At 43.4% G+C, this 12,416-nt stretch overlaps 1 protein-coding gene across 2 annotated transcripts in view; it reads left to right on the forward strand.

Annotated features, from left to right (window-relative positions):
- The first annotated feature begins 4,711 nt into the window (after nt 1-4,711).
- Nucleotides 4,712-12,416, forward strand: part of LOC124711613 (protein spaetzle 5) — a 301,170-nt gene continuing 293,465 nt past the window's right edge. For both annotated transcript variants that reach the window (XM_047241778.1, XM_047241777.1), the window contains exon 1: nt 4,712-4,783. In XM_047241778.1, the coding sequence (XP_047097734.1) occupies nt 4,754-4,783 (30 nt within the window). In that variant the 5' untranslated portion in view covers nt 4,712-4,753. The remainder of the gene's footprint in view (nt 4,784-12,416) is intronic.

Raw genomic sequence — 12,416 nt, forward strand, 5'->3', positions numbered from 1 at the left:
TTGGAAGATAGTTGTATGTAGCTTGTTGTAGTAGTTACTGCTGACGGTAATACTAACAGGAAAATAAATAGTTGTGTGTTATTATCCTAGTTAACTCTAAAAATGTTTTGCCATCTTATGTTATGCAGCAGAAGTTGGCTCAGATATGATGACTGGTCGGGGCCAAGGATGCGGCATTGTAAGTTCTTAATGTTGCTGCCCAGTTATGTATATTAGGGCAAAGGTTGGATTTTATTCTTTTATTTAATGGAGACATGTTTGTATTGACTGTGTGAAGCCCTATTTAAGGATCTTTATGGGCTAGAGAATTTTTTTCTGAAATTGTATTTCTGTTTGAAGATGTTAATGAAACAGCAGAAAGCCTGCTTCACCTAAATCTGGCACTGCAATGTTTCTGAACGGTATGTTACCAACTACAGGCCAGTTTCGAAACTCAAGGGCACAGTACAGTACAAATAACTCATGTAACGCAGCTCATAGAAGATGGATATGAAATGGGGAAGATTACTGGAGTGTCATTTATCGACATTCATCAGCTTATTATACATTCCAACACTGCATAATGCTCTGATACACGAATGGCTTCATTGGCTTCACTAGAAAATTCATCACCTTACTACACAACCGAAGACTTCCAAGGAAGACACAGCAATTGGAGGAATCAAAAAAATGATCTACCCCGAGGGACTGTATTGTCACTACTGGTGCTTTTCAGCGTTTACACAAATGATCAGCCAGGAGCTAATCGGTGCAGAAGTTTCGTATATTCTGACAACCTTGCTTTGAGTCATACAGGCAGAAGAAGAAGAAAAGATACTGACAAGAACTCTGGAAACGTCTGATTACTTTAATAAGAACCACCTCAAGCCAAACTCACAGAAAACTCAGTTATGCATTTTCCGTCTATGAAATAGACAAGCAATTTCGGATGGCATTCAGCTGAAGCATAGTTTTACACCCAAATACCTTGGAGCTACCTTAGGCAGATCACTCACTCACCAGCAGCACTGCCTTAATTGGAAACATAAGGTGTAAGCCCGAAACGACATCATACAGAAACTTGTTGCTAGAAATTTGGGTGCCAAAAACCCATGTCGTCCGTACGTCTGCTACGGCTGCTGCTGTTTCACAGCTGGCGAATGTGAGTGCCCACTGTGGTATAAATACACCCACACGAAGAAAGTATATGTAGCCCTTATTGAAACTGCAAGATTAATTTCTGGATATATGAACTGCTGACATACGCTATGCAGTGGGCACAAAAGCCGAAAGGAAGAAAGTTAAAGAGGGTGAGCTACATCCACTGGCTAAACATCATCCACCAAGAATTAGGATGAACTATAGGAAGGGATTCTTATAGTTAACATCTGCAATAAATATATCAGTCAAGAAAGCCAGAGAGAAACTGTGGGCATCCAAAATAAGTCATCTCCAAGCAGGTGTAAATGGTTCAAATGGCTCTGAGCACTATGCGACTTAACTTCAGAGGTCATCAGTCGCCTAGAACTTAGAACTAATTAAACCTAACTAACCTAAGGACATCACGCACATCCATGCCCGAGGCAGGATTCGAAACTGCGGGGTGTTGTGTGATGTCCTTAGGTTAGTTAGGTTTAAGTAGTTCTCAGTTCTAGGGGACTGATGACCATAGATGTTAAGTCCCATAGTGCTCAGAGCCATTTGAACCATTTGAACCATCGAACCTGCGGCCGTAGCGGTCCCTCGGTCCCAGACTGTAGCGCCTAAAACCGCATGGCCACTACGGCCGGCAAGTAGGGGTAAAGACAGCAGAATGCCTAACAGCTGAACACGACATGGACTGGACCATTTTATTTTATTTTATTTTATTTTTGAGATCTCAAAACACGTTACGGAGGGAAGGTTGCAGATATAAGGACAACCAAACGAAATAGGGAGACTTACAAGGGCCAACACTGTTCGTATATGGTGAAACACAGACATTAAACATCTGTGTCAGTGTTATATGCTGCCCCAAGTTTTGCAACGAGGAGAAGCTGTTCAAGACACAAGAAAATATTGCAGCAGTTGCTCGTCTGTGGGCAAAGACGTGGGTTAAAGCTGACTTTAGCACATTGGTGATTTGCCAAATAGCATTAAAAGTCTGACAGACAGCCAACCAGTATTTGAAAACAAGATAAAAGAATTTCTGAATGACAACTCCTACTCAATAGATGAATTTTTAGGTACGAAGTAGTAACTGTAAAAAGAAAGTAATTAATTATTTTGCGAAAAGAGAACTTACGTTAAAGTGGCATGTTCCACTTCGTTACGAAATGTCGTATTCATGATCTATGAAACAATTATGAAAGTATGTAAGAGACCGCCCTGCTAGCCGCGCAGTCTAACGCGCTCCTTCCCGAGCGGGAAGGCTTGCCGGTCGCCGGCACGAATCCGCCCGGCGGATTAGTGTCGAGGTCCAGTGTGTAGGCCAGCCTATGGATGGCTTTTAAGGCGGTTTTCTATCTACCTCGGCGAATGCGGGCTTGTTTCCCTTATTCCACCTCAGTTACACTACGTCGACGTTTGCTGCGGAAATACTGTCTCCACATACGCGTACACCATCATTACAAACATTTGGGGTTACACTCGTCTGGTATGAGACGTTCCAGGGGGAGGGGGGGGGGGGGGGGCGGGGGAGAGAATCCAACATAAGCCTGCGTTCGGTGCGGGGTGGCAGTGGGGTGGTTGGACTGTGTGGCCTGTTGTAGGGTTGTGAACCACTGAGGGCTACAATGGGACGAAGCCTCTCCGTCGTTTCTAGGTCCCAGGTTTGATACACAATACACAAGGTATGTATGTATGTATGTAGATTATATGAACTGAAATGAAATGATGGTGTGGCATTGTTGGCCGGGAGGTCCCGTCCGGGGAACTTCGGCCGTCGAGAGAAAGTCTTATTTCAGTCGACACCACATTGGACGATTTACGTGTTGGTGATGAGGATGAAATGATGATGAGGACAACACAACACCCAGTCCACAATTCAACTTTAAAAGTGTGTATGTATGTGTAAATTTCTTGTTTCCTTATCCGAAGCTGTAAATTTATAGAATCCTATGGATATGATACTGACTCGAGTAAATAAATAAACGTCGCTTCTGGACAAAAAGTTATTTAGGGTGATTGAAATAAATGGAACGCCCTGTGTAAGGAATAGGAGTGGACCCAGTTTTGAACCCTGTGGGACTCACATGGCGATTTCACGACAGCCATTTACATTTTCTCTCCATCAACATTGTTTAAATTATTCGACACTACTTTTTGCGTTTTCTTTGTTAAGTATGACTGGCAATGATGAAATAGATCACAGAAAACAGGCTCAAGTGGACTAGATTGCAGTAGTTAGGCAGAAATGAAGACACTTCCACAGTTACACTAGGTCGGCGATTGCTGGGCAAACACTGTCTCCACATACGTGTACACCATCACTGCTCTACCATGCAAACATCTGAGGTTACACTCGTCTGGAATGAGACACGCCAAATACATACAATACATAGAAAAAGGGATCCTTTATTGTATGATTATATGATAGCAGAACAAACATTAGCAGCAGTTACTTCTGTAAAATATCTGGGAGTATGCGTACGGAACGATTTGAAGTGGAATGATCATATAAAATTAATTGTTGGTATGGCGGATGCCAGGTTGAGATTCATTGGGAGAGTCCTTAGAAAATGTAGTCCATCAACAAAGGAGGTGACTTACAAAACACTCGTTCGACCTGTACTTGAGTATTGCTCATCAGTGTGGGATCCGTACCAAGTCGGGTTGGCAGAAAATATAGAGAAGATTCAAAGAAGAGCGGCGCGTTTCGTCACAGGGTTATTTGGTAAGCGTGATAGTGTTACGGAGATGTTTAGCAAACTCAAGTGGCAGACTCTGCAAGACAGGCGCTCTGCATCGGGGTTTAGCTTGCTTTCCAGGTTTCGAGAGGGTGCGTTTCTCGATAAGGTATCGAATATATTGCCTCCCCCTACTTATACCTCCCGAGGAGATCGCGAATGTGCAATCAGAGATTCGAGCGCGCACGGAGGCTTTCCGGCAGTCGTTCTTCCCGCGACTGGAACAGGAAACGGCGATAATGACAGTGGCACGTACAGTGTTCCCCGCCACACACCGTTGGGTGACTTGCGGAATATAAATGTAGATGTAGATGTGGGACAGACCAACGTGGAGATGGACCCAGCCTTGAACCCCGCGGGACTCACTTCGCGATTTCACGACAGCCATTTATATTTTCTCCCCATCAACACTGTTTAAATTAATCAACACTACTTTTTGCATCGTCTTTGTTAAGTATGACTGGCAATGATGAAATAGGTTGCGGAAGACAGGTTCAGGCGTACGTAGATTGCAGTAGTTAGACAGAAATGAAGAGACTTCCACAGGACAGACTAACATGGAGTGCATAAGCTTCGTACTGATGACTACAACACTTTCGTCTGTACGAGTATGTTTGCACTTGCGGCAAGAGGAGCACCACAGTGCGGCAAAGCTATTAGCGCCGCGCGACAGGTAGTGGCTCAGAAGGGGGAGTGCCCCCACTCCGCAGGCCGGCGCAGCGTCGTGTGTGCAGGCGCAGGCGGTCGCGTGCAGGCGAGCCGCGCTCGGCCGAGCGGCGCCGAGCCGAGCCGAAAGCGCGATTTTAAAATATAAGCGCCACGGCGCGAGCCGCGCGCCAGTGCCCGCCCCGGCGCAGCGGTGAAAGTGTGGGTAGTGCAGCGCAGCCATGCCGACCTCCGCGGGACACCTCGCCACCGTGAGTACCTGCGCCGTCCAACTGTTCTCTGTTACAACTCGATCGCGTCACCGCCCGCCTTACGCTATCGCAGATGCTCGTGACGTATTGCCAATGCAATTACGTATCCGTCGTAATTTTTTGCATCTTAATTAAACATGAGCCAAAGCCGTAGGTTATCAGTTCACTCAGTAACTGATTGTAGCTTTTTTAATTTCGCAGCTCTTCATAGCATTTAAAGCGTTTGAACCAGTCACTGCGTAAACGTAATTTAACAACTCGTCTCACGTGTTTAAAATAAAAGCGGCATCTAGTATTTTTCTTCTAGCGTCTTATAAGCGATGGATGCCATCGATTATTGTGGCCTACTGAATGTGAAGGTGTCTTAAAACAACCAGCACATTATTTGTTGTCAAGCCGCGGTGCGGCTGTATCACGGCAGTAAGGAGCTTATGATGCACCGGGTGTCCAAATGTGCTATTTATTTAACTGTAAACTCTTCAGATTAAATAAATCGCGTATTGGGCAAACTGATGCTTCATGATCTACGTACTGAACTCTGTGCATTCGTTTCTAAGCATAGTTTTTAACTGTAGGCCATCTGCTTTCGCGTTCGCTGTCTGCCATGGATCAACAGATCGTTGGAAATGTTGTGGTCGATCCTCTAATTGCAGCGAATCTGGGCAGTCGTGCGCATTCGCCAGTGCTTGTTGTCCCTAAACGATTTTTATCGACATTGTCACCAGCTCTTGACAACGATGATGCCACAACAAGAAACTTTCTACGACTTACCAGAATATTCATCTCCAATTTGCATTTTTTCCTGAAATAATAAAAAAAGTGTGGTCAAAATACCGGTAAAGTTATTAAACTGTAGAACACTTATCTGACTATCTAAGCCTTACAGTCAGTGACTGTAATTATCAACATCGAGTAAATCTGCTGATACACTAAACGATAAGTACGAGGATTGGACCATTAACTATTGATTTACAGCTCGTACAGAATAGATACGTGTTTCAAAGTTTTACTGACCTTCAAAGTAGACACCAGCATCGTGTATAACCCGTTTCCAGCGATGTGGAAGTCGTAGGATACTCCTAGCAGTGCCAGTTGCATTGACATTTCGAGCAGTGCGGTCTATTGCCCGACAAATTTGTAGCAGATATGAAGTGAATGCCGTGAAGTGTTTAGAAATCGAGTTGAACCTACGAAGGCTTAAGTCAGTGGAGTGCAGTAGATGGTATAGCACCCATCAGTCAAACAAATCAGTAACAGCTTGCACTGTACGTGCTTGAGCATTGTCCTGCAAAATGATAGTCAGGTCCTGCAGAAAGTGTCATCACTTCCGTCTCTAAGCTGCTCATTTTTGGAACACAACCTACGACCAGCTTAGAGACAGGACCTGACCATCATTTTGCAGGACAATGCTCAAGCACGTACAGTGCAAGCAGTTACTGATTTGTTTTACTGACGGGTCTGCTAAGTGACATACCACCTACTGCACTCCCCCGGCTTAAGTCCTCGTAAATTAAACTCGATATCTAAACTGAAGGAAACACTTCACGGCATTCGCTTCAGATCTGCTACAAATTCGTCAGGAAACAGACCGCACCGCTCCAACTGTCAACACAACTGGCATCGCTAAGAGTATCCTACAACTTCTACATCGTTGGCAACGAGTTATACACAATGCTGGTAACTACTTTGAGGGTCAGTAAAACTTTGAAACGCCTATCTATTTTGTACGAGCTGTAAATAAATAGTTGCCACTATTAAAGTTCCAACCCTCGTATGTGATTTCCACATATTGTCTGGTAACAAAACACTGCTACTTTATGCATCTGCCTTTTTCCAAGATTCCGTTGCTTTTGGACACTACGCATAACTTTATTCTTGAAAACATGTTGATCGAGTGTATCATTAACCTCACCTTATCGAACAATGTCAAACAATTGTCTATTTTGGCCACTCTTCTGACTGTCTGCTCTTCCTGTTTGTAAACGTGCGTGAAAAACATATTTTCCCACAAACTATGATGCTGATTCTCTTGTACACGATTTTTTTCTTTATATTTGAGATTTTAAGGTCCATTCTAATTTCATCTAGAAGCAAAAAAGTGGCTACAGCAATGCTTATTAAAATGTTAGTCCCGTAGAATGTACGCTAAACGGGATGATGTGAATAAATACATCTACAAAATCGTTAGTTCCAGATTACTTACAAACACGCTGGAAACAAAATTAATCATATATCACTTAAATTATTACAGTTTTCATTAACAATCTTGGGTGGTAGCAGCGAAAGTGGATTTCTGTGTAGGTTTCGTTTTCCAAGTAATTAGATATTTCGGATTATTCGCTGTTCGTGATGTGGATAATATTTTGGATAAGATTGGCAGGCTAGATTATCGCATTAGAAGCATATGACACAGCGGAGTTTTCTTTTCCTTCGAGTAATTTTCCACATTCAGTACTTGTTCAACTAAACATTATATGCTAAAATAAGCTACAATGAAGTGGGTGGGGGCTGACAAGCGAGTGACAGACGCTAGTCAGGCTAGTTCGTGTACAGGCTGTTCTTTGCACCTAAATTATAGTCAATAGGAGAAACAATGGAAGACGTAAGAGACGATGAAAAGCGTTTTAAGGAGTCTGGGGTTTTGCCAGTAACTTTCACACAGCACGCGGCGCACCCAGTCTACAATCGAGCGTTTCAGATCATTCGGCACTCAGCGGGCATGCTCCCAGCTCGGAACGATCTGATATCTTCCGCACCAGGCAGTTTTCAAAATACGTCGTTTTAGTCGTGACGTGCTGTCGCCGGCTGCTTATGTCCCAACACGTCTGAGTTATCGCGTTACTAGTCGCAGCTTATCGCATGAATCGTTAACTGACCGATGAGAATCGTATTAGGCTTGTCTCGGTACATTCCTTGTGGCTCAAGCAACACTAAACCTGCTGTGTTGGGGTGTAAGACAGTCTAGTAGATAGTCCCACTGTTGCCATCGACGCTTTGCTAGAAGTGAGCGAGTAATGTACAGAACATCACGATATATGGAACTATTAATGCTACTATGAGAATTCAGACCAATTAGCCTCACTGAAAGAAGACCGCTTCAGTGTCCTCACAATTACCAGTCTCGTGAGATCACAGTCTTAGCTATAGGAGCTAAAATAGCAAGAGAATTCCTGTTGGCGTAGTCGTCCATAAGTCGTCCATAAGTCCATGTCCGTAATACTTAGAAAATTTCTTCGTCTGCTGTTACACCTTCGTAAGTCACGAAAACTGCCCGATGCTTTTTCTTTGTTTCATCTTGAGCTGTTAACTGACCTTACTTGCAAACGAATTTCTCTCATTCCCTTATGCAAAGCAGTATAGTGCCTGTTTTGAATGTTGTTCACAAAATGTAAAGGTTAGGGATCATGTACAGCCGTAAGAATTGTTGAGTGAAAAACAGCACTTTAATATCGTGAAATTACAACATAACTCCGGTCTCAGTGTATGAACACAAGATTATTTTTGCTTGAAACATTATTTTTGGAGCAGCAGTACCTTGCTATAAAATTGCGCGAATCTATTATTACTAAGCAGTGCGTGTGAGAATTTCGTTTGTCTAATCCCCTTTAGGAGAGAAATAAACGTCTCATGGAGGTTGCTACCTACGGCGCCACTTAAGAAATGAAAAGAAAACTGTTTGCAAGTGATGACGCATAGCGTGTAGCAAAAAGCAATCGACACGTGTCCTTAAAAAAAAAAAAAATTGAGAAACACGACTTTGGGTGTCTAATATACTCCGGTCGGGCGTTGTGGCCGAGCGGTTCTAGGCGCCTCAGTCCGGAACCGCGCTGCTGCTACGGACGCAGTTTCGAATCCTGCCTCGGGCATGGATGTGTGCGATGTCCTTCGTTAGGTTTAGGTAGTTCTAAGTGTAGGGGACTAATGATCTCAGATGTTAAGTCCCATAGTGCTTAGAGCCATTTGAACCATTTTTCTAACATACTCCACTGAGCAATAATTGAGGACTAGCTGTGTTATCAAATTAGACCTTTATCTTCTTACAAATGAAGTACACATCAAAACATCATTACATGTTCGATCGTTTGCATAAAAAGAACTGAAATATCCAATAGGCGTCGAAAACAAAGTGGAAATAATCATTCATCTCGCCATGCTGGGTGCTTTTCATTGCATTTTGAGAGCTTCCATAAAGAATATGCCCTCCGAGAGCGTTTATCACTATTTGACACCTATGCAGCATACTCGGTGTAAGTCTACAGAGGTCACCCTGTGATATCTGTCTCAGTCGTTCAATGAGAGTTCTCGGAGGGACTGTGGTGGATCACGACGACCACGAACACATCTGTCAAGCATGTACCCCATATGCCCTACGGGGTTTAGGTCGGAACGGACCGCCGGCATTCCATTACTTCAATGTCCAAGCTTCGCAATACATCCCTGCTGACGTCTGCCAAATAGGCCCCGACATTTGAAGGAATTTAGGGCCACCGTCATATGCAGCAGGCACCCCGTGGTCCAACAGTATTTTTTCGATGTGCTGCCTGGCGGTAAGGGATCATGGACAAAGACGAGATCCGTATGGCTGTCAACACTGAAGCCTCCCCACATCACAGAACCGTGGATATTCCTCGAATTACTGGATAAAATTTGGTAGGTACCGCTCACCAGGGGTGTCTACACATGCCTTGCTAAGAGGACATCTGGACTCGTCTGGCAGTGACGAGGTTGCCAGTTGACATGGGAACGGCAGAACTGACGACAAGCTCCTAGACGCTGTATCAAGCGGAGGTTCAGATCGCACGGTCCTTTCTCATAACCTGTTCATTACCGTCTGATCGGACACAGCGGCTCTCGCGGTCCTTCTGAGATGGTGTTTCAGTGCTCTGGCGGTATCTGTGCGAAGCCGCAAAGCAGATATGGCCAATTAACGCTTCACGTGGGGTTGTAATGCGTCGGCAACCTTTTCCAAGTCGCCGTGTGTACTTACCTGCCTCCGTGAGCGTGTCCACAACCTATGAATGACACATGGAGAAGCATTGGCGTCTGCAGCAACACGACCGAAAGTCCATTCTTTTCTGATCCAACTCCGGCCTTGCAACTTGCACTGCATTAAAATGTCGGTTCTTGATTGGATACAAAGTCCACAAATGATAACTGCCATCTGTGCACCTCAATAGAAAACAGTAGGACACCGGTACCCACTTTCTTCTGAGGGAAACCTGACGCTGTGACACATAACATAGCCAATAGATGGCTAAGGATTTTAATTGTTGCTACATTGAAAGGGAAAATCCCAAGCCATGCAGCAAGACCACAGATATCGTCTGTATTAAGATAGATTTAACGTACCGGACGTTGATACACGTGTTCCCTTAATTCTATTGAACAGTGTATAAATTACGTTAAAAATTAAGAAAATTTTGTGAATATCTGTGTAACCGGTTGTAGTAAATCCGAGACAACTATATTGACAGTTGTAGACTGTAATCTGCTGTCCTATTGTATAGCATCAGTACGGTATAAAAACTTTATTTTTCTCTTTACTACATTTTTCAGTTTCTTGCTACATTCCGTTTATTACCAGTCGTTTTCAACTACTATTGATGGTGTATCAAGCGGCAAATTCTTATCACATGCAGTATAATAAATATTACGTACGTTTTGCTAAGATAGTGAGTGATACTCGAATACGAGCAAATGACTGTGCCACGTAACAAAGAAAGCCGGAGTCGGTGTCATCATCGACAAACTTCTTGCAGACGGTAGTACAAGTTAAAAGTGAATACCAAACTGTGTTTAACGAGCAACAGCGTTCCTAATGTCTAAGCTAGGAAGGGATCACATATTAATTTCGGTGAATGCTGAAATTCTTGACTTCAGGCTTAAAAGTAACTTCACGCTTACCCCAGAGACAATGTTTTGGACTAATGCTTTTCACAGCGGACAAGATATACCAGCGGAAAGATGTTTCTGTCGGAGCACCAAAAATGCGAATATGTCCCTATTTTTTCAATAGACTCTGACAGAAAAGTGGGATACCAGCTGCCCCATACTTCCTCAGTACCTCTAAAAATTTTCTCAAATATTTTGGCGCGCCATCATATTCGTGCTTTTCTAACTATGCAGTTCACCTCAGTCCCCCACAAGGTCCCCTCACTGTAACTCATTCACACCAACTAGTCCATCGCAATAAATGGCTCATATTTATCCACTCCCAGTTGCCCATTCTCACTCACTCATTGAGCCCAGCTCATTGTCATTGTCTCTTTGTGTCTCTCTGTCATTTTTCCTGCGTCACAGCCCTTCGTTCTCTCCTACTACTAAAGTCATCCACTTCCTCTTTCTCTTTCCCTTTATTCCTTGTGCCTGATACTGTCTCCTTTGCACTGTTCTGTCACTGTCTACTATGCTCCACTGCCACTGCCCTACCCTCTATCTCTATCTCTATCTCTATCTCTATCTCTATCTCTCTCTCTCTCTCTCTCTCTCTCTCTCTCACACACACACACACACACACACACACACACACACACACACACACACACACTGCTACCGTCTCCTTCACTCTTTCTATAATATAACCACTGTCTGCTGTCTTCAGCATTTATTACTATTCCGACTCTTTGTCACTCTCACTGTCACTGTCGTCTTCTCCTAAGGAAAAAAATCTGTATGTGCCTCAGTACTACAACATGGCGTTCTAAGATGATATAGAGACTCTTTACAGCATATTTCTCCGTGCTACGTCACTATTCGCTTCACATCGGGTTTTTTGTGTGTTTTTACATGTACAAGTATGGTATCTCCGCACCACTGTAATTCGGAAACGGATAAAGATATCAAGAAAATTTTCAAGGTTGTTCGAGATCGAGATCTTAGCAATATATCGGAAAAATTTGAGCCATTTTCTGTGCATAGCCGTCTCGGAATCCGCAGCTGGGTTTTTGGAATCCAAAAAAACAAGTTTTTTGAGGTGTTTCTCGATAACGGATAAAGGTCTTTGAAAAAGAGGTGACGGTCTTCCAGATAAATGTCCAGATAATACACCGTTTACATTTGAGCAATTTGTTGCGGTTATTTATTAATTAGATTTCGCTTCATACGGAATTTTATGTGTAGAAGTGGGTAACACTGTATCTCGGAAAGGAATAAAGATATCAAGAAAATTTTCAAGGTTCTTCAACATCGATTGGATTTTGATCCGCTTCTTCGAGGAACCGCCCATGAACTAATGGTGCCTCCATAAGTCTCATGAAGCCCACCGTAGACCACATTAAATGGAAAAAGAACCAACCGATTTTCTCCACCTGCCTAAACAGGAGGAAGTGTGTAATATTCATACTTCGACCCTGTACTGTAGGATAGTGACACTAAGACGATCCTCCTGTTGGGTATGCAAATGGCCTCTCGTCCAAGGTCTATCCAAAATACTTGACCTTACCATTTTGTCGCCAATAGAACCCGAGATATGAGAGCCGGAAAATCCCGTTGCCATGTCCAGCTTTCGGGAACATATTAGGTGCGCATGCTGCCGCATGCACACACACACACACACACACACACACACACACACATATATATATATATATATATATATATATATATATATATATATATATATATATATGATGTT

This window comes from Schistocerca piceifrons, chromosome 8 (assembly GCF_021461385.2).
Source record: "Schistocerca piceifrons isolate TAMUIC-IGC-003096 chromosome 8, iqSchPice1.1, whole genome shotgun sequence".
Classification (NCBI taxonomy): domain Eukaryota; kingdom Metazoa; phylum Arthropoda; class Insecta; order Orthoptera; family Acrididae; genus Schistocerca; species Schistocerca piceifrons.